Below are 27871 nucleotides of genomic sequence, written 5' to 3'. Positions count from 1 at the left end.
CATACTGTCTCTTTACCAATCAGTAGAGTTTGTGGTGATATATCTCAATACCATTCCTCACTTTACACAGAGTTGACAGGATTCAAAGAGTAACATGAGGAGTTGGAGTTATCAGAAACCAGAAATCCTGAACACAAGGAAACTGGAAATGCCAGAAAATGGAAACATGAGAATGGAAACCAACCTTTGTGTGACAAATGAAAGGCAAGTTTGGATTTAAACAGTAATTGTATTAATAATGCAGTGTACTGGTGGCAGAAATCATCTTTAGAGGAAGGGGCCATTGATACATACAGTCATATGAAAAAGTTTGGGAGCCCCTCTCAGCCTGCATAATAATTTACTCTACTTTCAACAGAAAAGATAACAGTGATATGTCTTTCATTTCCTAGGAACATCTGAGTACTGGGGTTTTTTCCGAACAAAGATTTTTAGTGAAGCAGTATTTAGTTGTATGAAATTAAATCAAATGTGAAAAACTGGCTGTGCAAAAATTTGGGTCCCCTTGTAATTTTGTTGATTTGAATGCATGTATCTGCTCAATACTGATTATTTGCAACACCAAATTGGTTGGATTAGCTCGTTAAGCCTTGAACTTCATAGACAGGTGTGTCCAATCATGAGAAAAGGTATTTAAGGTGGTCAATTGCAAGTTGTGCTTCCCTTTGACTCTCCTCTGAAGAGTGACAGCATGGGATCCTCAAAGCAACTCTCAAAAGATCTGAAAACAAAGATTGTTCAGTATCATGTTTTAGGGGAAGGCTACAAAAAGCTATCTTAGAGGTTTAAACTGTCAGTTTCAACTGTAAGGAATGGAATCAGGAAATGGAAGGCCACAGGCACAGTTGCTGTTAAACCCAGCAGGTCTGGCAGGCCAAGAAAAATACAGGAGCGGCATATGCACAGGATTGTGAGAATGGTTACAGACAACCCACAGATCACCTCCAAAGACCTGCAAGAACATCTTACTGCAGATGGTGTATCTGCACATCATTCTACAATTCAGCTCAATTTGCACAAAGAACATCTGTATGGCAGGGTGATGAGAAAGAAGCCCTTTCTGCACTCACGCCACAAACAGTCGCTTGTTGTAAGCAAATGCTCATTTAGACAAGCCAGATTCATTTTGGAACAAAGTGCTTTGGACTGATGAGACAAAAATTGAGTTATTTGGTCATAGCAAAATGCGCTTTGTATGGCGGTAGAAGAACACCGCATTCCAAAAGAAAAACATGCTACCTACTGTCAAATTTGGTAGAGGTTCCATCATGCTGTGGGGCTGTGTGGCTAGTTCAGGGACTGGGGCCCTTGTTAAAGTCGAGGGTCAGAGGAATTCAACCCAATATCAACAAATTCTTCAGGATAATGTTCAAGCATCAGTCACAAAGTTGAAGTTACGCAGGGGTTGGATATTCCAACAAGACAATGACCCAAAACACAGTTCAAAGTCTACAAAGCCATTCATGCAGAGGGAGAAGTACAATGTTCTGGAATGACCGTCACAGTCCCCTGATTTGAATATCATTGAAAACCTATGGGATGATTTGAAGCAGGCTGTCCATGCTCGTCAGCCATCAAATTTAACTGAACTGGAGAGATTTTGTATGGAAGAATGGTCAAAAATACCTCCATCCAGAATCCAGACACGCATCAAAGTCTATAGGAGGTGTCTAGAGGCTGTTATATTTGCAAAAGGAGGCTCAACTAAGTATTGATGTAATATTTCTGTTGGGGTGCCCAAATTTATGAACCTGTCTAATTTTGTTATGATGCATATTGCATATTTTCTGTTAATCCAATAAACTTAATGTCACTGCTGAAATACTACTGTTTCCTTAAGCCATGTCATATATTAAAAGGAAGTTGCTACTTTGAAAGCTCAGTCAATGATAAACAAAAATCCAAAGAATTAACAGGGGTTCCCAAACTTTTTCATATGACTGTATATACGATATAAAGAGCCATACTTTTTGGGACTCTGAAGGAGGCCATTTATCAAGACAAACAGAATACATTTAGATGGGAACTACAGCATCCAGATAGTAACACTTTCAGGGTCTCCCCGGGTTTGTAATAATCCCTCATAAACTCCAAGATGTGGTATAAGATTGATAATAAACACAAAGTCTGAGAAGGAATTATAAGGCTTCTTAAGTAAAGAAAGAGAAGTCAAAAGAGGAGTGAGAGATGAGGGGCAGGGACATGTGAAAAGTATTTTGTTTAGTAATCCTTTCTTTCAGGTAATCATGGAATTGAACATCTGTTTAGGAAAGCCAATAGCACTGGCTTGTCTTTTTTTCTCCTCTTTTTAAAGCTCAACTTTTAATAACATGAGTGTGAGGTAAAAGCTCTTAATTTTTAAAAATGGCACCATACCAAAATCTTTAGAAAGAAATGTGTTTTTACCTCTCTGCAAACTGCTGCAATCTGTCCTTCGTCCATGCATGTCTCCGTTACCACATCAGTGAGTGAGCCCCCTGCTAGGTACTCCATAACTACCCAAAGCTCGTCTCCAACCAGGTAGCTGCCAAATATATTGAAGGACACAAACAGTAATGAATTATCTATCAACATGTTCAAAATGAAAAGCAGTAATCTGTTTTGGCATGTGTAAACTCGACATTGGGTTTATTTTTAATTGTAGGGGGACACACTTATTCGGTGATTTGACTGCCTCACAGCTTTTGAGCTAGGACAGCTTCATTGTGATTGTAATGCTTTCACCAGGTTTGTGGAAATGTTTTGCACAGAAATTCTTCAGGTTCAAATTCAGTCTTACAACACTAAATTTCCCTATTGAGAGTGCAAGAGTAGACGTTTGGGTTTTTTACACTCAGTTATCTACCCTCCATTATGAAACATGGTCAATCCAGTTTATAGTCACTGGGAACCGAAACAGGAATCAAAAATGGATGGACCACCGATCTATCATGAAAACACAGACACTTCCTCATTCGGGACTAACTAATTTAAACTTCATATGGCATGTTGGGGAAAATCACACAGATAAAAGGAGAGAAACAGAAAAATACCATGCTCCTTCATCCTACAGATTTATATTATAAAGTGCATCCGGAAAGTATTCACAGCGCATCACTTTTTCCACATTTTGTTATGTTACAGCCTTATTCCAAAATGGATTAAATTCATTTTTTCTTCAGAATTCTACACACAACACCCCATAATGACAACATGAAAAAGTTTACTTGAGGTTTTTGCAAATTTATTAAAAATAAAAAAACTGAGAAATCACATGTAAATAAGTATTCACAGCCTTTGCTCAGTACTTTGTCGATGCACCTTTGGCAGCAATTACAGCCTCAAGTCTTTTTGAATAGGATGCCACAAGCTTGGCACACCTATTGTTGGCCAGTTTCGCCCATTCCTCTTTGCAGCACCTCTCAAGCTCCATCAGGTTGGATGGGAAGCATCGGTGCACAGCCATTTTAAGATCTCTCCAGAGATGTTCAATCGGATTCAAGTCTGGGCTCTGGCTGGGCCACTCAAGGACATTCACAGAGTTGTCCTGAAGCCACTCCTTTGATATCTTGGCTGTGTGCTTAGGGTTGTTGTCCTGCTGAAAGATGAACCGTCGCCCCAGTCTGAGGTCAAGAGCGCTCTGGAGCAGGTTTTCATCCAGGATGTCTCTGTACATTGTTGCAGTCATCTTTCCCTTTATCTTGACTAGTCTCCCAGGTCCTGCCGCTGAAAAACATCCCTACAGCATGATTCTGCCACCACCATGCCTCACTGTAGGGATGGTATTGGCCTGGTGATGAGCGGTGTCTGGTTTCCTCCAAACGTGACGCCTGGCATTCACACCAAAGAGTTCAATCTTTGTCTCATCAGACCAGAGAATTTTCTTTCTCATGGTCTGAGAGTCTTTCAGGTGCCTTTTGGCAAACTCCGGACGGGTTGCCATGTGCCTTTTACTAAGGAGTGGCTTCCGTCTGGCCACTCTACCATACAGGCCTGATTGGTAGATTGCTGCAGAGATGGTTGTCCTTCTGGAAGGTTCTCTTCTCTCCACAGAGGACCTCTGGAGCTCTGACATAGTGACCATCGGGTTTTTGGTCACCTCCCTGACTAAGGCCCTTCTCCCCCGATCGCTCAGTTTAGATGGCCGGCCAGCTCTAGGAAGAGTCCTGGTAGTTTTGAACTTCTTCCACTTACGGATGATGGAGGCCACTGTTCTCATTGGGACCTTCAAAGCAGCAGAAATTTTTCTGTAACCTTCCCCAGATTTATGCCTCGAGACAATCCTGTCTCGGAGGTCTACAGACAATTCCTTTGACTTCATGCTTGGTTTGTGATCTGACATGAACTGTCAACTGTGGGACCTTATATAGACAGGTGTATGCCTTTCCAAATCATGTCCAGTCAACTGAATTTGCCACAGGTGGACTCCAATTAAACTGCAGAAACATCTCAAGGATGATCAGGGGAAACAGGATGCACCTGAGCTCAATTTTGAGCTTCATGGCAAAGGCTGTGAATACTTATGTACATGTGCTTTCTCAATTTTTTTATTTTTAATAAATTTGCAAAAATCTCAAGTAAACTTTTTTCACGTTGTCATTATGGGGTGTTGTGTGTAGAATTCTGAGGAAAAAAATGAATTTAATCCATTTTGGAATAAGGCTGCAACATAACAAAATGTGGAAAAAGTGATGCGCTGTGAATATTTTCCAGATGCACTGTATATAGGGCCTATTAAAAGTATTCACCCTCATGGAAGTTTTGACATTTTCTTGTCATAGAACACTGAATCACCAAGGATTTACTTTGGCTTTTTTGGCACTGTTCGACAGAGAAAGACTCTCTACTGCCAAAGTGAGAAGACACCTCTGAAATATGGTCAGCATTAGTTGATTGCAGAAGTGTTCTCCCCCTTCATGTCAGTATTTAGTAGACACAGCTCTGGCTGCTACATCAACCTTGAAGTCTGTGTGCTCAGGTCTCTATCAACTTTGCACTTCTGGACACTGCCATTTTCCCCAATTCTTCCTTGCAAAACTGCTGAATGAGAAGTCTGAGTGATCAGCCTTTACTAAGTCCAGCCACAGATTCCTAATTGGAGTGAGATGCTATTCCTGTGTAGCTTGGCTTTATGTCTGAGGTTATTGTCTTAATGGAAAACAAATCTTTCTTGTAGGCTGTATCAGATTTTCCTCCTTCTTTGCTTTTTGCTGCAGTCATGTTATCTTCATAATCCTTCCAGGGCCTGCTGCAAATCAGCATTGCCACAGGGTCAGGTTACCATCACCAATGTCTCAAGGTGGGGTTGGTGCATTTTAGATAATGTACAGTTCTTTGCATATCCAAATATGACATTTAGTCTGAAGACCAAAAAGCTCTTGTTTGGTCTCATCAGACCATAGATCCTTCCTTATGCTGACTTCTTGGACTTGCATGTGCCTTCTATCAGACTCTGGCCATTTTTTTAACAGTGGTATTCTCTTTGCCACACTCCCATGATACTATGACTGGGGAACCACACAGACAACAGTTGTTGTCTGCACAGTCTCTCTAGTCTGAATCGCTGCAGCGTGTAACTCCTTTAGAGTTCTCCTCACTCTCTGGGTGGTCTCCCTCACTTGTCTTTCTCTTGCTTGATCACTCAGTTTTTGTGGATGACCTACTCTAGCAGATTTATAGACATGCCATTATCTTTTCATTTTTAATGACTGATTTAACTGAACTCCAAGGGATGTTCAGTGACTTGGATATTTTCATGTCTCCATCCTGACTTTTCACAGAGTTGCTTCAAGTGTTCCTTCCTCTTCATTGTGTATGTTAAGCCACCATACTGACTCACCACAAGCTGGACCTTCCAGATAAGTAGACCTCCATTGAGCTAATTATGGGACTTCTAAGGCCAACTTTCTACACCAGACATTATTTATACTTATGCAATCAATTATTTTGTTGGCACCCTGCCTGGGATTGGTTCCTGCCTTGTGCCCTGTGTTGGCTGGGATTGGCTCCAGCAGACCCCCATGACCCTGTAGTTAGGAATATAGCGGGTTGGAAAATGGATGGATGGATTATTTTGTGCTTTATATTTGTAATTAATTAAGACCAGGTGGGTCCAACTCCGGTCCTGGTGGGCCGCAGTGGCTGCATGTTTTCATTCCAACCCTTTTTCCTAATCAGTGACCAGTTTTCACTGTTAATTAACTCCTTTTTCCCTTCATTTTAATAGCCCTGTTTTTAAGGATTCAGTCCTCTGAATTGATTTGTTTCTTCATCAAATGGCAGCCCAACTGAAATGAGACATGAAACGAGCCAACAGATGACCAGCTAAACTGGAACGTCAAACTTCAGCCAGTTTCACTCCAACCAGTTTCTTAATGAAAAGCCCATTCTTTCTGTTAATTAAAGCCGCTATTGAATATCAGGAGTTGTTGCTGCTTTCCTTCTGCCAGAGCAGACTGTTTATTTTCTAAGACCACTGTCAAGATGTTTTGGTGACCTGAGCAGACCAACATGACCGAGACCTTAACCTTTCTTTATAGCGTTGAGTACTGAGAAAAGCGCTATATAAATGTAATGAATTATTATTATTATTATTATTTTCAGGTTAGGTGGTCATGTGGCAGCTTGTTTTTTGTCTCATTATTGTTTGACTGCTCATTAAGGAAAAAGAAACAACTAAGGCGTCTGAGTCACGTCAATTAAAACTAAGGCAAAATCGGCAGCAAAAGCGACTCACTAATTAAGAAGATGGTTAGAATGAAAACCTGCAGCCACTGTGGCCCACCAAGACCGGAATTGGACATTCCTGATTTTGATAACTTTGCAGAGATCTGAAAATATTAAAGTTTTTTTCTGTTGATCAACGTCAAGAGATTAATTAAATCCATTGTGATTCAATGTTGTATAACACTAAAATGTGAAAACATTCAAGGGTATGACAGGCACATATATATATATATACAGTATAGATAGATAGATAGATAGATAGATAGATAGATAGATAGATAGATAGATAGATAGATAGATAGATAGATAGATAGATAGATACTTTATTAATCCCAATGGGAAATTCACATTCTTCAGCAGCAGTATACTGATACAATAAATAATATTAAATTAAAAAATGATAACAATGCAGGTGAAAAACAGAAAAACAGACAATAACTATGTATAATGTTGAATGTTAACGTTTACCCCTCTGGGTGGAATTAAAGAGTCACATAGTTTGGGGGAGAAACGATCTCCTCAATCTGTTAGTGGAGCAGGACAGTGACAGCAGTCTGTCGCTGAAGCTGCTCTTCTGTCTGGAGATGATACTATTAAGTGGATGCAGTGGATTCTCCATAATTGATAGGAGCCTGCTGAGCGCCCTTCGCTCTGCCACAGATGTTAAACTGTCCAGCTCCATGCCAACAATAGAGCTTGCCTTCCTCACCAGTTTGTCGAGACGTGAGGCGTCTTTCCTCTTAATGCTGCCTCCCCAGCACACCACTGCGTAGAAGAGGGCGCTCGCCACAACTGTCTGATAGAACATCTGCAGCATCTTATTGCAGATGTTGAAGGACGCCAGCCTTCTAAGGTAGTATAACCGGCTCTGTCCTTTCTTGCACAGCGCATCAGTATTGGCAGTCCAGTCTAATTTATCATCCAGCTGCACTCCCAGATATTTATAGGTCTGCACCATCTGCATACAGTCACCTTTGATGATCACTGGGTCTATGAGGGGTCTGGGCCTCCTAAAATCCACCACCAGCTCTTTGGTTTTGCTGGTGTTCAGGTGTAGGTGGTTTGAGTCGCACCATTTAACAAAGTCATTGATTAGGTCCCTATACTCCTCCTCCAGCCCATTCCTGATGCAGCCCACGATAGCAGTGTCATCAGCGAACTTTTGCACATGGCAGGACTCCGAGTTGTATTGGAAGTCCGATGTATATAGGCTGAACAGGACCGGAGAAAGTACAGTCTCCTGTGGCGCTCCTGTGTTGCTGACCACAATGTCAGACGTGCAGTTCCCAAGACGCACATACTGAGGTCTGTCTTTAAGATAGTCCACGATCCATGCCACTAGGTATGAATCTAATCCCATCTCTGTCAGCTTGTCCCTAAGGAGCAGAGGTTGGATTGTGTTGAAGGCGCTAGACAAGTCTAGAAACATAATTCTTACAGCACCACTACCTCTGTCCAAGTGAGAGAGGGATCGGTGTAGCATATAGATGATGGCATCCTCTGCTCCCACCTTCTCCTGATATGCAAACTGCAGAGGGTCAAGGGCGTGTTGAACCTGTGGCCTAAAGTGGTGAAGCAGCAGCCTCTCCATGGTCTTCATCACATGTGATGTCAGAGCAACAGGCCGAAAGTCATTCAGCTCACTAGGACGTGATACCTTTGGGATTGGGGTGATACAAGATGTTTTCCAAAGCCTCGGGACTTTCCCCTGTTCCAGGCTCAGGTTGAAGATGCGCTGTAGAGGGCCCCCCAGCTCCGATGCACAGACCTTCAGCAGTCGTGGCGATACTCCATCTGGACCCGCTGCTTTGCTGGCACGAAGTCTCCTCAGCTCTCTGCTCACTTGCGCTGTTGTAATTATGGGTGGGGATGTCTTTCCTATGCTGGTATCAGCAGAAGGATGTGTGGAGGGTGCAATACTCCGAGGTGAGAGTGAGAGTGGGTTAGGGTGGTCAAACCTGTTAAAGAAGTTGTTCATTTGGTTTGCTCTCTTCACGTCTCTCTCAATGGTGGTACCCCCGCTTCGAGCTGCAGCCAGTGATGATCTTCATCCCATCCCACACTTCCTTCATGCTGTTATTCTGCAACTTCTGCTCCAGCTTTCTCCTGTACTGCTCCTTCGCCGCCCTGAGCTGGACTCGGAGTTCCTTCTGCACGCGCTTGAGCTCATGCTGATCACCGTTTTTAAAAGCCCTTTTCTTCTGGTTCAAAAGGCCCTTGATGTCACTTGTAATCCATGGCTTGTTGTTAGCATAGCAGCGTACAGTTCTTAATGGAACTACAATGTCCATACAGAAGTTGATGTAGTCAGTAGTGCAGTCAACAACTTCCTCAATGTTCTCATTATGAGATCCCTGCAGGATATCCCAGTCTGTAGTTCCAAAAAGTTCTCTCAGAGTATTCTCAGCCTCCGGGGTCCACTTCCTGAATGATCATGTGGTTACAGGTAGGACTCTCACTTTTGGTTTATAGTGAGGCTGAAGCAGAACCAGGTTATGATCTGCTTTCCCAAGCGCAGGCAGCGGGGTGGCGCTGTATGCGTCTTTAACGTTTGCATACAGTAAATCAATAGTCTTATTTCCCCGGGTGTTACAGTCCACATACTGGGAGAATGCAGGTAATGTTTTGTCCAGCATCACATGGTTAAAGTCTCCAGCGATTAGCACAAGTGCCTCAGGGTGCTGCGTTTGTAACTTAGCAACAGCAGAATGGATGATGTCACTCGCTGACTCCTCGTCCGCCCGAGGAGGGATATACACGATGACAACAATGACATGTCCAAACTCTCTGGGCAAGTAGTAGGGACGTAAACTTACGGCCAACAGTTCGATATCCCTGCAGCAAGTGGAGATTTTGACGTTAATGTGTCCAGAGTTACACCACCGCGTATTAACATAGAGAGTATATATACAGTATATATATATATATATATATATATATATAAATATATAGTGTGATGTAATGGTTAAGGCTGTGGACTTCAAACCCTGATTCTGGGTCCAATTCCCACTACTGATACTGCGTGACCCTGAGCAAGTCACTTGACCTGCCTGTGTGCCAGCTGGAAAACCAAAAAAAAATGTAACCAATTTTATCATAAATTTTGTAAGTCACCTTGGATAAAGGCATCAGCCAAATAAGTAAAGGTGTACTTGTGTGCATGGAAAGCCTTTGAAAGAACAGGGAAGACTGAAGAGGCTAGTAATGCAATGAAAAGTGTGACTCGGCACTTAAAACCATAGTCCAATAACAACATCTTACCTGTCTAAATAGTTGACGATGTTTGGGTTTTTATTTTCCCTCATCACAAGAATTTCATTAATTATCAACTCTTTCTTCGGCTGTTGTTGGAGGTTCATCTGTTTTATAGCCACCTGAAATCCAATTGACATTAAAACGTTTCATTCATTCCTTTTCCAGATTCACTTGTTTATTCTTATTATGGTTAAAGATGTGGTTAAACACCATTTTAGTGTTACAACACTACTCAAAAATGATCTACCTCATTCAGTTCTTCCTCACTTTGTGCTGTCAGAGTCATCCTGTAACACTGAACACATTTCTAAATAAGACATTAGGCTGCGATAGTTTCAACTAAATGGTGAGACCCAGCAGAAGCTAACAAAATATCAGTTTTAATATTTAATTTTCTATAAAATGTTGCCAATTTTAGAATTCACTTAAAAATCCTTCACATATTTTAAACCCACAAGTTAATTTTGTCAAATGTGGCTTATTCGGTTCCTCCCTGTGTGGATAGCGCTTTGAGTACTGAGAAAAGCGCTATATAAATGTAATGAATTATTATTATTAGTAGTAGTAGTATTATTTAAGTCAATGGGTTTTGCTCATCAGTTTTCCCAGGCCCCACCTCACACGGCCCCCTTTCACCAACATCCAAAGACATTTGCGCTTGTTTACACCCTCCCTCTTACTGTGCCCATGCACATGTACAGCTTTTATGATTTTGTCATATACCTCCACATAAAAGTTTAACTGGAGTGTACTCCCCCCATATCAGGGGTCATCCAATTTTCAGGGTTTTTTTGTGGCTTATCTTGCAAAACACAATAACAGATTTCAAGTTATGTCCTTTTTTGTGAAATCATTCAAGCTAATCTTGAACTTTATTATCAAAGTCCCTTATGAGCACTTCACTTATGTTAACATTTGCAAATGCTTTGTAAAGCTGTTTTGACATTTTCAATTAATAATAATAATTAAATTAAATGTATATAGCACTTTTCTAACCTACTCAAAGCACTTTACATAGACAGTGGGCAGCCACTTCTAGCACCACCAATGTGCAGTGTCCACCTTGATGATGCGACGACAGCCATTCTTGCTCCAGTACTCTCATCACACATTAGTTACTAGATGGTAAAGGAGTGGTAGATACAGTCCATTCAATACAAGAGATAATTAGGGGCCAAGATGACCAGGCCATGGTGGAAATTTAGCCAGGATAATAGGAAACACCCTGATTAATGACCACAGAGAGTCAGGACCTTGGTTTTACATCTCATCCATTTTTATAGCACAGCATCCCTGTCACTGCACTGGGGCATTGGGATCCACATACAGACCACAAGATGAGCGTTCCCTGATGGCCTCACCAACATTTGTCCCAGTAGCAACCTAAGCTTTGGTAGATCCAAGTACTGGCTAGGCCCAAACATGCTTAGCTGTTCTGAAGTGCAGGTGGTATGGCTGCTATTTTGCTCCTGAAAGATGAGTCCTTAGAAACAAAGGGGGTCTCGACATGGGAGATTTCTGCATTGAATCAGTCAGGATGTCAGCTCCATGACAGTTTCTGCTTCAGTCCCCAAGAATGACTTACTGTGTGACCCACAGGAAGTCACTTATAGTATCCAACTTGTTTTCTACAACACCACATGTCTTTGTAACAACTCTCTGTATGTGAACAGTGACTTGAGGTTGTGCTCACTATTGAATGGCACACATGTTCTCTGCCTTTCTCTTTCTTTCACTTTATAATTTGACTACATTCCCTCCTTGAGAGATGAGCTTTCAACCTTCAGACATTCAAACTCCAGACTTAGCTATCAACGAGCCTGAGGCAGACACATCCAGATGACTTTTACAGTTCTCTCTGGAATTCATTGCAAGATACAAAGAGGACTTAACAAAATCATAAATGGGAGAGATGGGCTGGCATCAGAGTTGGCAGGCCAATATAATGGATGGACAATTGGAGACTGATCCCCCAGTACAGAGGATCTCTTTGGACAACTGCTGGGCTACACAGGAGTTGTAGTTCTGACAGGCATCCCTGTTGGGGCCCTTTGGTACTGCTGGAGGGAGATGTTGGGAGGAGGTTCCCATGTCATGTGGATGTTCCACCTAACTTGGAAGTGCAATACTGATGGGCCAGAAATACTCCTGGGTCCAGAGTGAATGCGAGCCTTTACACTTGAGCTGGGTGAGTAGGAAAAGCAGGAAGGACAGAAACAGAGGGAATTATCACTGGTTTTGTATATTGTCAGCAATTTTTTGGTCTGTGTGTAAGGTACTGTGCTAAAAAATGAGCCTTTGAGACTAGAGCTTGTGCCTTATTCAGTTGTGTTTGAGGTATGGGGTGTGAGACACCCCCCAATATACCACAATGTCCAAACTGCTACAGCTGGACCCATTATATAACTTGCAGTCCCTATATTACTATATAACGTTTCCCAGATTTCAATTTGTGATCTTTAATTAGTGGCCTGCCATTTCCTCCTGACATCCCTCTTTATGTGGTGCCCCTCGAGGTTTGCCTTTAATTCCACCTTTTGCATTTACAGGGCATATTCACCACCTGATGATCCCTGTCAACCAATGAGGTAGCTTGTTGAGGGATTCTCTATTCACCAGTATGGTCTTCTCTAGCCTTCTCTATCTTTAAATAGGTACATCTGGGTATTTGTCAATCCATGAACCACAATCAACCCCCAGTAGTTCACAAATATAGAATATATATGATTACAGCTGACTGCATAAAAACAAAACAAGCTTTACATAATAACTTCTCAACATAATAGTAACGCAACACTAAAGTCCACTAGAACTTAACAAACCACCACTTACCTCTTGTCCGGTGGCGATATCTATTGCAGTGTAAACAGTTCCTGATGCTCTAAAGAAAATATCAAAAGAACACTTTTCATTATTTCAAAAGATGCAAATCAATTGTATATATCCAGTACTGTGTTTCATTTCTTAGCAGCACCATAAAGTGCTATGTATGCTGTGACGCGCATGTGTATGGGAGGTAGCTTAAGGGCTCTGGTGATTGTAAAAACCCGCTGAAGCAGGAGTTGGCGCTGTGTTCTAATACCATAATAATAATATTTGCATTTATATAGCGCTTTTCTCACTACTCAAAGCACTCAGCAATTGCAGGTTAAGGACCTTGCTGAAGGGCCCAACAGAGCAGAGTCCCTATTGGCATTTACGGGATTCGAACCGGCAACCTTCCGATTGCCAGTGCATATCCCTAGCCTCAGAGCCACCACTCCACTGACAACCATTCTATTTCTGATGGCACTTTTGTGGTCTGCCCTCCTGGACCCTCCCCTTCCTGCCTGGAATTCATATGACTGAAGGTTTGGTAATTTTAAACTAGTAAGCCCGTGATTCGCTAGAGAATCGGAAATCCAAGAATGGCAATCAGTTTCTGTTCCGTCCGATATCTGGATGGATGACATATCATGGAGGGTGGGTGTGTCTGGGGAAATGTCATTTAACTACATAAGCATATCTGTAGTAAAGTGGTCTCGTTTTGTGGAGACGTGATTCCGTTGCCTGTGCTGACACTGACTGCTGGCAGAGTTTTGCACAGCAAGTTCAGTTTACAGGTTGTGGTGTTCATGTGCCAGCCACTGAGTGTGGGAAGCCGCTGGGTTTGAGTCTCTGACCGTTATGTGATCTATATTACTGGCACAGTGGATTAGAGCAAGTGTAGCTCACAGGTTGTGTTGTTTGGGCACCATGTACTGACTCTGGGAAGCCGCTGCGTTTTGGGAAGCCGCTGCGTTTGGCGCCTCCTACTGACTCTGGGAAGCCGCCGCGGTTTGGGAAGTGGCTGCGTTTGACTCTGGGGCGGGCGGCACAGTGTTGTGGGACGCTGCTGCGTTTGACTCTGGACTCTGGGGCGGGCGCCAAAGTGAATGACCGTTATGTGATCTACATTACTGGCACAGTGGATTAGGCAGTGCGCGTGAGTGTGTTGCCTTCGCTGACACCGACTGCTTGAACAGGTTGTGTCGTTTGGGGGCCACCTACTGACTCTGGGAAGCCGCTGCGTCTGACAGTGGGGCGAGTGCCACAGCGTAATATGCGCCTCGGTGGGAAGCCGCTGCGTGAAGACATATCATGGAAGGTATATGCGGTGGTGTGGGCGGTCTCGTCCGGGCGGCTGTACAACCCGGCGTGCACGCTTTACCCCAGGTGTAGTTCACAGGTCATAGTCTCGTGTCTGTGTTTTGTTTGGTTTGAGCTGTGACTTCTTTCACAAGCGCGTTGTAGGTGCGCGCGTGTTGTCACAGCATGGACCTGTGGGGATTCCGTCTGTACTGTAATACAACCTTCGAATCCTCTTGTTTCTTTTTTTGCTCTGTGGCGGGTGGCAGTGCGTATGCGCCTCGATGTGCCCAGCGCCCAGTGCCCTGCGTCCATATGCGGTTTACAACCTTCGGTTAGTAAGATGGATCAGTTCTATACTGGACTCCTGCCTGAAAAGACAGCATTTTCACCTTTGCAAAAAGGATCATTTTGCTTTCATTTATTTACATTATACGAGGTCATAGATGCACCACCAAACCATTTTCTGTCTTTGCTTCTTTTCTTACAGCACTCACTGATCCAATCCTTACGACCACTATACTAATACTGGTTATGGGGTCTCCTTTTGCTCTCAAAACAGCCTCAGTTCTTCATGGCAGGGATTCCACAAGACATTGGAAACATTCGTTTGAGATTCTGGTCCATGTTGACATGATTGCATCACACAATTTCTGCAGATTTGTCAGCTGCACATTCATACTGCAAATCGTCTGTTCTACCTCATCCCAGAGGTGTTCTTTTGGATTTGGATTTGGTGACTGGGAAGGCCACTGAAGAACAGTGAGCTCACTCCAATGTTCATAACGACTATTGCTTTGTGACATGCTGCATTGTCTTTCAGGAAGTAGCCATTAGGAGATGGATAAATGGTGCCCATGAAGGGAAGCAAAATGGTCAACAAAAATTCTTAAATAGGCTGTGGCATTCAAGTGATGACTGATTGGTATTAATGAGCCTAAAGTGTGCCAAGAAAATACTTCCCACACCAGTACTCCACCACCACCACCACTAGCCTGGACTGTTAAAACATGGCAGGGTGGGTTCACAGATTCATGATGACTCCAAATTCTGACCTTACCATTAGTGTGCCTCAGCAGAAATCGAGATTCCTCAGACCAGGGTACATCTTTCCAGACTTTGGCTGTCCAGTTTTGGTGATTCTGTGACCACTGCACTGCACTGTTCTTGGCTGACAGGAGTGGAACCCAACATGGTCTTCTGCTGTTGTTGCCCATACATCTTAATGTTCAATGTGTTGTGCATTCTGACATGCTTTTCTGAGTGTTATCTGAGTTACCATAGCCTTTCTGTCAGCTTGAACTAGTCTGGCCCTTCTCCTCTGACCTCTGGACTGTCGCTCACTGCATGTTTTTTTTTTTTGCATCATTCTGTGTAAACTCTGGAGACTGTTGTGTGTAAAAATACCAGGAGATCAGCAATTCCAGAAACACTCAAACCAGCCTGACTGGCACTGACAATCATGCCATGGTCAATATCACTGAGATCACATTTCTTCCCTGTTCTAGTGTTTGAAATGAATTTTAACTGAAGCTCCTGACCTGCATCTGTATGATTTTATATAGTGCACTGCTGCCACGTGATTGGCTGATTAGATAAGTGCACGAATAAGCAGCTGAGCCTAATAATTTGTTCAGTGAGTGTATATGCAATATATGGCAAGTTACCTATGGTGAGAGAAATCATTAATTATTATAGGATATTTATCAAAAATATGTTCATCTTATGGGGCAGCACGGTAGCGCAGTGGGTAGCGCTGCTGCTTCGCAGTAAGGAGACCCGGGGTCGCTTCCAGGGTCCTCCGTGCGTGGAGTTTGCTTGTTCTCCCCGTGTCTGCACGGGTTTCCTCCGGGTACTCCGGTTTCCTCCCACAGTCCAAAGACATGCTGGTTAGGTGCACTGGCGATTGTAAATTGTCCCTAGTGTGTGCTTGATGTGTGTGTGTGCCCTGCCCGGGGTTTGTTTCCTGCCTTGCGCCCTGTGTCAGCTGGGATTGGCTCCAGCAGACCCTGTGACCGTGTAGTTAGGATATAGCGGATTGGATAATGGATGGATGTTCATCTTATTTCAAAATACAGGTATTACTTGTATTACTTAAAGGGTCACAATGCATTTGAAGAAACTAATTCTGGCAGCAAGAGATGATTTAATTAAAATGTAGGCCTAACGCATAACATCAACCAAACCATTGCTTCCATTATAGGTTCAAGGAAATAACCAACCCTGGACATGGTTGATATTATGGCGTGCTCAGCCGTCTACACTTCAGTCTGCTTCAATCAAGTGTCACCAATCAGAATAACTTGCGTGTCTTCAAGATATAGGTTTATAAGGTCATTTATTGTCATGTGTACAGAGTACAGGAAAATTTTTACTTGCATGTGCTAATCAGTATGCGACAGGCTGCCACTGTTCTGCATCACGATTAGTACTGTAATTACTATTATATTCACATTTCCAAACCTCAGTGAAATTTTAAAGCATCACTGATCTTAAGAACAATGCATCCACTGCATTATACTTTTGTAACTCTGATGTTGGCAACCAAATAACGCATCGCATGTCACAAAAAGTGACCGTGCTCACGTATATGGTAGTAACTGCCAGCATGTTCACAGTCAAGACCACAGATGACAACATTCCAGGCCTGCAAAGCTATTGATCGGTGAAAAGAATTTTGAGCAACGTGATGAACGCTTTCACCAACAACATATTAGCATGAGAGTAAATGGGAGCAAATGAAGGAAAAAAACTGCCATGGATACAAGGGGTACAAGTCACATCCACACAGAGTGTGCCCAGTAGAGGTCACAATAACCCACTGAGCTGACCTCTGCATACTCACTAGGTTCATTTAACATAAATAACCCCTTAACTTGAGTGCAACTCTTTAGGCTGGAAGAAAAAAACAAAATATTGGACAGTGTCATGGATGGCTGGGGCCATTGCCTGGCCGAGATGCCTCTGCCTTGGAAGGTCCAGTGGAGCAAGTGTGGACAGAACATCACCTCCCCCAGAACTCTAGAAGCCCGCAGGGCTTCATTGGAATTGGAGTTCGTTACAGCCCTGTTGAGAACCGGGGGCTGCCGCCAGGGTGTGCTGCAATCATTCCTGAGCCTGTGTGGGCGGTTCTTCCACCACACCCGTAAGGTCAATGAGCACCTGGAGCACTTCTGGGTGACCTATATAACGGACCAGCAGACAGTCTTCAGGGAGCCAGAGTCGGGTGTTAGTGGACAAGAGGAGTGGTGGAGATAGAGAGAAGAGGAGTAAGAATTGAGGTGTGTTTTGTGCTTTGGGGACTGTGTTGTGTGCTCATGGGAATGGGGAAGACGCGTTCCACACGAGCGAGGAATAAATAAAAAACGTGATTTTATAAGTGTGCCCCCTGCGTCTGTCTGTATTGGGTTAAGTGCTGGTATAGCGCCATCTGCTGTCACAACAGACATTGGCTTGTTTAGCTTTCTAGATAAAGGACCCTAACGTGTTCGTTTTGGGAAAAACAAATATATAAAACTCACCCTTGCCCAATCTTTTCAAAGCGTGTGTATTTCTTTTTGGGGTCACCAACGCTCACTATGCTTCCTGAAACAGAACATAAACAAGTTAAGCCAGAATAGTTTTCCACATAATGCAGTTGCTATTCATTCACATTACTCTTTTAACTATTTATTACAAAATAAAGAGAAAAAGTACCTGCCCCCAAACCACTTCGATCCTTTTAAAGAGAAGGGCCATAAAGATGTCGGCAGCAGCTCAGAGAACTGTATTGATCCAATAGGCAGCGAAGTGTTGAGTTTTACAACACTGATGAGAGCAACACTTATAGATAAATTAGATGGACACCATTCTAGGTAAGCACTTCCCAGTTTTGGTCCTGTGCTCACTGTGATCACTTCATAATAAACAGAATTAAAAGAAAGAGCAGGAATGATTTTGTTGAACAAGTAGTGCATAATGAATGCTACATTGTGACAGACAAAAGTAGAAGTGGCATTCAGCATTTGTGCAGAATTCCAAGAGAAAATCAAGGAAAACACAGCTGCTCTAGCCATTGCAGATAATTAATAGGCATTTAGAAGTAACAGTGTTGTGTATTGTTTGGTTGTTTGTGTATTGTATCTGTGACAGGTGCTGAAATGTCTGAATTTTCCCTAGTCTCAAGTTCAAAGATGCTAGAAATGAAAGGGGCTCCTTAAGATTAAAAAAACACACATCTGAACAATACAGAAAATTTCTGGTGATGTTGAAGCCCAACCAGGATAACCAAAAAGCAGAAAATAGACACAAGATGACCGTGCAAACTCCCTGCACACTGCTTGGGCCAGGATTTGAACTCATGATTCTGGAGTATGAACACCTGCACCTCCATGTTTATTACATTCTAGGCTTCATGCAGATGTCTGGGCCTTTAAAAGAATTAAGAAGAAGAAGGAAAACATAATACATCATGAACTTACGCAATCGCTCTAGGATTTCTTCATCTGTCATCTTGGACTTTTTCCGTTGTCTGTCAGTGTGCCTATATAAACTGCTCATCGTGCTCGTGTTCTGGGGCACTGAAGACACTGGCGAAGTTGTGACCTCTTTCACGGGTGCAGGTGGGGTGGCAGGTTCAACAATGGAGCGGGTGTATATCTGAAAGAAAGACGAGCACATTGCTGAAAAATAACTGGCAAGCTAAACCCACCAATGGGGCTGTAAGCTAATTGTAGAAGCAGAGACATGTTGTATCTTTTCATCAAAAGTAGCAATGAAGGTATATAATGTATATAGTACAAACAACATTTCCAAATAATAGATAGTCCTCGAATCTTAAACTTTCAATTCTATAGACTAATGCTGAGAGTAAAGTAACTTAATCCAGATCTTCAATCATCTTACCTCGTCAGAATGTCAGCCCAACTCAAAACTAACCCAGCATTCTTTGTTCTGTGCAGCACCGCACTGGGGATCATAAGAACATAAGAATTTTCACAAATGAGACGACACCATTCAGTCCATCAGGCCCATTTGTTTAGCTAATAGCTCATCCAGATTCCTCTCAAGCCTTGTCAAGGTTTGTTCTTACTACTTGTCGCAGTAGGTTGTTCCAGATTCCCACTACTCTTTGAGTAAAGAAGTGCTTCCTGGCTTCAGTTTTAAATGCACATCCTCTTAATCTCCACTGATGTCCTCGAGTACGTGATTCACCCTTAAGCTGAAGGAACTCTTCTGGATCTGATTTATCAATGCCTTTGAAGATTTTAAATACCTAGACTAAGCCCCCATGCAGTCTCCTCTGCTTGAGTTTAATTCTAAGGGTCTGTCAGAGTAGCACTTGATGCACCTGTTTCTTTCATCTGCACAGCTTCAAGTGCAGGTATGTTTTTCTTGTGCTGTGTAATATCATCCCACCTGGAAGCCCCCCTCTGATTTTTCTCTTCATACTCTTAAGTGGGTCTTTATATTAATTTATATCACTTAAATCCATTTACAATTCATTCAATAAACTCTTGAAGCTCACTTCCACCTAATGGCTTCATTAGGCTTTATTTGCCACATATTCCCCAAATCCAGAACCTTCTAGTGTCTGTCTTGACTTAGCTGCTTCACAGATATCAACTAATCGATCTAACGTAGTGTCTTCTGCAATATTAACTTATCTGTAACTTATTCATTGCATATTCCTCTTAGGAGCACTTGTGAACAGTCCCTAAAATGAAAATAGAGCTGAGGAGGCCAAGGCATATAGCAGGAAACACAAACAAACATATGGCCACATCAGGGTCCAAGCTCCTAGACAGGGTGGCTGGCACCCTTTCTTACCTCTTCATATCTCTAATGCACCCCCTGATGTCTCCACCTGTCCTTTTCTTCTCCACTCTGGTCACTCTTCTTCCTGCTCTTACCAATACCAAACTGCCTGACTTTAAGCTCTAAGGCTTTAATGCTTTATTGCTTCAAAGGGGGACTTTTAAGCCCAGGCTAGGTAACACTTCAAGGACAGGCCTATATAATACGTCAAGGATCAGGAACTGCTGGGGTTAACCTTCTGGAACTCCTCCTAGCAACCCCTTAGCATGCTAGGACACTGGCACACAGTGGGCATTGTTGGGCTTGGGGGACTCCCAAACTACATTATGTGGTCCTCTGCTGTCCTCCATATACATTTACAGTCTGCCACAGGAATAATTAACTAACTCCAGGGCATCATCCACTTTAGAGGGGCATATCATCCCCTAATGGCAGTGGTGTTATGTCACAGACAGTGTTGCTACTGCCAGTGCACTTACAGATAGGTCATCTTGTGTCAGAGCTTCTGTCCTACCTACGTTTCAGTGTTTAGACCCCAGTTAGGCCATGCTGGGCCCTCTGTTCAAATCTGTTTCTTATTTGACGTTAATTGCAGGTCTGCACTTTGACCATCATCTGCATAAGAAAATGATTCAGCCTTTTTCAAGCCAATTACTGTATAATGCAGCCTGCGCACTGCACCCAGAATCCCTGCTGGCGACGATGATGTAGCTAATTATCTGTCCTGTCTTTGTCTCTCTTGAACTCACCAAACGTGTAAGACTCAAGTGCTTCTGTTAAAGTGTGGCAGTGTGAGGTGGAGGGAAAATAAGGGTGCACCTCATTAGAGCCGCTCATTGGACTGTAGAAAGAAGTGTGTACTCAGTGAAGAGCGCAATACAAGAATACTTTGAATTGAATCAGATTAATTCACAACTATTTTTTCAGTCAATCAAATTTCCATACATTTAGCAAATCTAAATAGTTTTTATATTAGTCAACAATATTGTTTTGAAATATTCATGTTCTCACTGTCACCAGCAGCACTGACAAAGAACACTTATTTTAAATTTTAGCACACAGCTGTCTTCAAATTGCCTCTACAATATTTAACTGCATTTTTTTACCGATTTGGTGTGCTCAGGGCGTGGGGCGATAATGGGTGGTGGCTCATTATCATCATCATCTTCTTCTTCTTCATCATCATCCTCATCATCATCTTCTTCTTCTGACACTGGAGGAGCCAGGGGGGGCTCAGATGCTGTTTTTGTTCCCTGCACAAAAATGAATGGAGTTAGTGATTGTTGATTGACACAGTGCACTGACCACCAGAGGACGGCAAACAGTAAATCATCCATCCATTTTCTTAACACTCTTGCAGAAGAGCATATCAAAGTTTTGTGATGCAGAACTGGAGGCGATTCAGTTCACTAGACTATACATTCACACTCTCTTGTTTCACATAAATTTGTAGTCATTGTTTAACCTAACCAGCACCTCTTTGAGATGAGGGAGGATATCTAAGTTTCTGGAGATCTCCCACAAAGAGACAAGGGCTGGCCAAGCAGTTGAATTCATATTCCTAAAGTTGTGAAAAAGCAGTGACCACTTTGCAATTATTAAAACATTAGTAGAAGGGGGTTGTGCTGTGTTAGCCATTATGAATGTAGGGGCCTGAGTTGCCTCGAAAGCTTGCATATTGTAATCTTTTTAGTTAGCCAATAAAAGGTGTCATTTTGCTTGGCTTTTCTCTTAAAACATTAGAAAAGGTTTGACAAAAACAGGCTGTTCAGCCCAACAAAGCTTGCCAGTCCTATCCCCTTAATTTCTCCAAAATAATATCAAGTCAAGTTTTGAAGGTCTGTAAAGTCCTACTGTCTACCACACTACTTGGTAGCTTACTCCACATGTTTTGTGGTTAGCTGTGTGAAGAAAAACTTCCTCATGTTTGTGTGAAATTTAACTATAACAAGTTTCCAACTGTGTCCTCGTGTTCTTGATGAGCTCATTTTAAAATAATAGTCTCGATCCACTGGACTAATTCCCTTCATAATTTTAAACACTGTCACCTCTTAGTCTTCTTATGCTTAAGCTGAAAAGGTTCAGTTCTTTCAATCTTTCCTCATAATTCATCCCCTGTCGCCCTGGAATAAGCCTAGTTGCTCTTCTCTGGATCTTTTCTAGCACTACTCTGTCCTTTTTGTAGCCTGGACACCAAAATTGCACACAGTACTCCAGATGAGGCCTCACCAGTGTGTTATAAAGCGTGAGCAGAACCTCCTTGGACTTGAACTCCACACATCAGGGCGCTAGATGACCTAACATTTTGTTAGCCTTCTTAATGGCTTCTGAACACTGTCTGAAAGTCCACTACAACTCTTAAATCCTTCTCATAAGGTGTACTTTCAGATTTCAGACCTCCCATTGTGCATTCAAGTCTAACATTTTTACTTCCTACGTGTAATACTTTACAGTTACTTATATTAAATTTCATACTTGGGAGCTCCCTGCTTATATCATTTGTGCCCCTTTCTATTAATAAACCCTTACACTGTTGACCTTTAAAGTATGCTAATTTTGTTGAATGCTAAGAATTGTATCAAGTAAAATTTTTTACACACTACTTAGAAAACTCACTTACTGAACATCTGCTGCTAGTAATTCACTTGTCTGTTTCTACCACGACTTTCCCCTGATTGGCGCTCCCTCTCTAGATGTCTCTCTAAGTATCATGGAGTTCTTTACGACTTACAAGTGAGTCGCCTGCCAGTACTCAAATTACATGCTTTCCTCCTAAGGAATGAACGCATATGCCCTCACTTTCTGCTAGCACTAAGGCTTAACTCTACGAGTGCTATATGGTGTTCTATCCCATTATTCTTTGTATGCGTTAACATCTTCCCATTGAGAAATTGCTGTTACCTTTTACTATTTTCCACTACAACACCGTTTATTTACTTATATACCTGCTGGTTTCTGCATGTTCTGCATGTTCTTTCTGCGGTTTCTACCATGCACCACAGATGTAGAGTTTTGAATACAAGCAACTTTTCCTCACTATTTTCCAAACACTCCTATGCAGGCAAAAAAAAAATCTCCCTAAGGAGTTCTCTGTTAGCTCTTATGCAAGGAAACCACCTCTTAGGTAGACATTGCATGTTCGCAACTGACCAACAGTTCATCACAGTGCAATCTGCAAACTGAGATGCTTCGTGGTGTGAGTCCACAGGGATACACTTGGTGACGAGGATGGGATTTGCACTGTGGACAGGTGGAGTATAGTGGCAGTGTTGCACAGAAAAGGTGGGGGCTGAGAGACAGAGAGCGAGAGAGAGCTCACCTGACATGACCAGCAAGTACCCAGCTCAGAGTTCAGAAATGGTCTCTGCAGGGGCCAAGGCTAGGAGTTCTCCTATTAAGTATCTATCTATCTATCTATCTATCTATCTATCTATCTATCTATCTATCTATCTATCTATCTATCTATCTATCTATCTATCTATCTATCTATCTATCTATCTATCTATCTATCTATCTATCTATCTATTAGCTGACGGTGCAATGCGACTGCTTCTGAACAAGATGTTGTGGATTTGTGACTGACCACCAGCAGTTCTCCATAGTATAAACTGTAAACTGAGATGCTACGTGGTGTGAGTCCATAGTTATACACTTGATGATGAGGTGGACAGGTGGAGTGTAGTGTCAGTGTTGTGCAACAAAATCAGGGGGCAGAGAAAGAGAGAGAGGGAGCTCAGCTAACCTCACCTGGAAGCGCTCCTCTTGCAGTGTTCAGAAATGGTCTCTGCAGGGCCCCGTGGGGCCGAGACTTTGAGTTCTCCTGTTAGCTGACGGTGCAACGAGTTTCTGAGGCAGACATTGCAGGCTCGTGAATGACCACCAAGAGATCACCATAGTGCAAACTGCAAACTGAAATGCTTTGTGGAGTGAGTCTACAGCAATACACTTAGCGATAATGGTTGGATTTGCACTAAGGACAGGTGGAGTGTGGTGGTGGGTTTACGTAGAAGAAGTGGGAGCTGACATCGGCTGACATCACCCTGAAGTGCTCTACTCACAGTGTTCAGAAGCAGCTTCTATGCAGCTAAGACTAGATGTTGTCCTATTAGCTCACGCTGTAAAGAGACTGCTTCTGAGCCAGAAGTTGAAGGTTCATAATTGAGAACTGGTAGTTATACCACAGTACAAATCTTCAAACTAACACATTTTATGGTGTGAGTCCTCAGTAATACAGATGCATACATACCACTTGGAAACTAAATGAAAACTTTCATTCCTATGTGCTCTTTCCATCTTTCACAGCTGCAAATCTCAGTTTCTCTAGATCTAGATCTCCAGATTCTTCCTGTCACTCATTTGGTGTCACATTCATATTGTACTGTATTACAGACAAATACCCCATCACCAACCACAGCAAAATGTACTATTCACTTCAATTTCTCTTTGCCTTGAAAACCTTTAAAGAAGTTTGTTTTAATGTCCAGTTTCTTCCCTAATTACTCAGATCAGCTGCAGCTTTTCTGATCAGTTGCCCATTTTTCCTATGTGGCCACTGGAGTATGGCCATCCTGACGATAATGAAAGAATGTGTATGTTTTACAGTCCTTCAGAGGTGTTTTCTTCAGTGACATGAGACCCCTAAGTATTTATGTTTTGTGAATCACAATCAGCATCCACGCATCATCACTGACACGAAAGCCACCTAATACTATTTTCTAACGAAGTGATCATACAGCTACCTTAAAACAACTACTTGTAAATTTTTCATTTAATAAATATGGACTGATTGATACTTTTTATTGTTTAAATATTGCCCCTAAGCTTAAATATGGTATTAATCTTGTTTTAACTGTTACAAAGCAAAACATATAATTCTCTGAACTTGCTTAATGCCAGTCAGAAGCTGCCAATTATCCTAGTGGGAAACTTTCCTGGACAGGGCGCCAGGGCTTACACATCCACACAAGCACACACACTGACACTCACCAATCCACCTAATACCTTATACCTATACCTTAGGGGTATGTGGAAAGAAAACCCAGATAGATATGGGGAGAATATTCTTACTCTACATGGACAGCAAGCAGGCACAGCATTCAAAGCCAGGATGCAGAATCTGTGAGGTGGCCGAACTACCCGCTGTGACACGACTCTCAATCAGAGCAGCCTTATTGTTTTCAACAGGCTATCTGGACAATACAATTGAGAGATTAACAAATAATAGAAAGAAAGTTTAAACACTGGATAACATAAGTAATGACACCTGCTGCTCATATTCATATTCATCCTGGCGCGAGTACACCTGTCACATGGTAATGCAGTAGCCCAGGAGGGAATGAAACCACCTGTGGATCAGCAGCCCAAAAGCTTGTTCAATCTTAATTTTCAGTATGAATGCAGACTGTTAAAGCATGACTTTATGATAAATTTGACCTTTTGGGTTTAAGCAGGAGGTGCCGGAAAGTAATTACCAGAATGATAATTTACTTGTGGCAGCCAGGAGTCTGTGAAGCTTCAGGCAGTGGCTATTATTGTTATCTCCTGAAGAAATGTGTTTTTGGAGCTCTGGTTTGCTCATTTTTCAAGGCTGTCTCATATGTGAAGACGGAAAGCAAACTGTTGAGCCTTACGTCACTGTCACTTGTTTCTCCTTAGAATACATGTGACATTCAGTCACTTTCAATGTTTGAAGCACATACGCTCACCGGCCATTTTATTAGGTACACCTTGCTAGTACCGGGTTGGACCTCCTTCTGCCTTTAGTACTGCTGCAATTCTTCGTGGCATAAATTCAACAAGGTGCTGGACACATCCCTCAGGGATTTTGGTCCATATTGACATGACAGCATCACGCAGTTGCTGTAGATTAGCTGGCTACACATCCATGGTGTGAATCTCCAGTTCCACCACATCCCAAAGGTGCTCTATTGGATTGAGATCTGGTGACTGTGGAGGCCATTTGAATACAGTGAACATATTGTCATGTCTGAGAAACCTGTTTGAGATGATTTGAGCTTTGTGACATGGCACGTTATCCTTCTGGAAGCAGCCATCAGAAGATATGAACACTGCATTCATAAAGGGATGGACATGGGCAGCAACAATACTCAGGTAGGCTGTGGTATTTAAACCATGCTATCTTAGTACTGAGGAGCCCAAAGTGTGCCTGGAAAATATCCCCCACACTATTATACCACCACCACCACCAGCCTGAACTGCTGATACAAGGCAGGATGGATCCATGCTTTCATTATGTTGAAGTCAAATTCTGACCCTAACATCTTAATGTCACAGAAAAAATTGGGACTCATCAGACCAGGCAACATTTACCCTATCTTCTATTATCCAATTTTTGTGAGCCCATTCAAGTTGTAGCCTCAGTTGCTTGTTATTAGCTAACAGGGATGGCACCCAGTGTGGTCTCCTGCTGCTGTAACCCATCTGCTTCAAGGTTTCACATGTTGTGCATTCAGAGATGCTCTTCTGCATACCTCGGTTGTAATGAGTGCTTATCTGAGTTACTGTTGCCTTTCTATCAGCTCAAACAAGTCTGTCTATTCTCCTCTGACCTCTGGCATCAACAAAGCATTTTCACCCAGAGAACTGCTGCTCACTGAATATTTTCCCTTTTTCAGACCATTCTCTGTAAACCCTAGAGATGGTTGCGTGTGAAAATCCCAGTAGATGAGCAGTTTCTGAAACACTCAGACCAGCCTGTCTGGCACCAACAACTATGCCATGTTCAAAGTCACTTAAATCACCTTTCTTCCCCATTCTGATGCTAGCTTTGAACTTCAGCAGCAGGTCATCTTGACAATGTCTACAGGCTTCAAAGCACTGAGTGGCTGCCATGTGATTGGCTGATTAGATATTTGTTAACAAGCAGTTGAACAGGTGGACCAAATAAAGGGGCCAGTGAGTGTAGCTTGACAATTTCTGTGAAAGCCTTACCAGGATGGTGGAGGCACAGTGTTTCAGGTTTACTTCAGTAGCTTGTGTACAAAAGGTAAAGGGGATTTAGTATTTTAAGGTAAAGGTGGGCTTTGCTTTTAGTTTTCAAAAAGGTTTATGATACAAATTTAACTGTCTTATTTGCTGAAGATATATCATTAAACTTTATGTGTTAAACTTGTCCCTCAGTGCAGACCTTTCCATTTATCCATTGTAAAGGACAATTTGTTTGCTGACACAATAGGTGGTAATCCTCTTGGACTACGGTGCCTGCACATATACCTGCGGGGCAGGCTGCGAATTGTAGTCCAGCAGCGCTGCCCTGTGGTCTTTCATCGGTGCTGCCAGGGGGAACTGCAAGGACAAATTGTCCCCACTTCAAAGAACCTCCACCTGACCCGGAAGTATCTCCAGCCTTTATTGTCGTAACACCAGAGGTGCTCCCGGGTCTGGCATAAAAGAAGCCGCTTGACCTCATCCAGTTGGAGTTGGGGGAGGAGCTGGACAACACTCACCTGGAGGAATGGAAAGAGGGGGAGAGAGACAGGGATAGAAGGAAGGAAGGAAGGAAGGAAGGAAGGAAGGAAGGAAGGAAGGAAGGAAGGAAGGAAGGAAGGAAAGGAACAGAATAAGAGGAATTGTGCCTGTGCAGTGTTTGTACGTCACTTGTACAGATATTTGTTAAAATAAATCATTATTTGAACCCATACTTGTATTTGTGTTGGTGTGTTGTAGGGTTTGGAGCCTTGGTGGTGCTCCCTTGTGCACCAAGGGTGCACTAGGCAAGCACAGAGTTGCCCCAAGGATCACTGCTGGGTCATCTCCTCTTCTCTTTCCATACACCACCTCACTAGGTACAATCATCCAGTCCCAAGGTTTCTCTCATTAGTGCTATACTAATGATACACAGCCGTATCTGATGTTCCGCCCAGAGGACCATATGGTACCAGCTAGAATCTCTGCGCTTCTCACTGAAATTGCAACCTAGATGAAGGAACATCATCTCCAGCTCAACCTGGCAAAGACAAGCTACTTGCTATTCCAGATTGTCCATCTG

The 27871-nt window shown here is 42.7% G+C and overlaps 1 protein-coding gene across 2 annotated transcripts in view; it reads right to left on the bottom strand.

Annotated features, from left to right (window-relative positions):
* LOC114662570 (serine/threonine-protein kinase PAK 3) overlaps nucleotides 1-27871 on the bottom strand; it is a 194445-nt gene that overhangs the window by 30981 nt on the left and 135593 nt on the right. For both annotated transcript variants that reach the window (XM_051935210.1, XM_028816110.2), the window contains 6 exons: nucleotides 20970-21116; nucleotides 18528-18705; nucleotides 17589-17652; nucleotides 12793-12841; nucleotides 9967-10079; nucleotides 2407-2524 (listed from right to left, as the gene is read on the bottom strand). In XM_051935210.1, the coding sequence (XP_051791170.1) occupies nucleotides 2407-2524; nucleotides 9967-10079; nucleotides 12793-12841; nucleotides 17589-17652; nucleotides 18528-18705; nucleotides 20970-21116 (669 nt within the window). The remainder of the gene's footprint in view (nucleotides 1-2406; nucleotides 2525-9966; nucleotides 10080-12792; nucleotides 12842-17588; nucleotides 17653-18527; nucleotides 18706-20969; nucleotides 21117-27871) is intronic.

This window comes from Erpetoichthys calabaricus, chromosome 12 (genome assembly GCF_900747795.2).
Source record: "Erpetoichthys calabaricus chromosome 12, fErpCal1.3, whole genome shotgun sequence".
Classification (NCBI taxonomy): Eukaryota; Metazoa; Chordata; class Cladistia; order Polypteriformes; family Polypteridae; genus Erpetoichthys; species Erpetoichthys calabaricus.
Note: the sequence above shows the minus strand (reverse complement) of the source record. Positions and strands in the feature narration are given on the sequence as shown.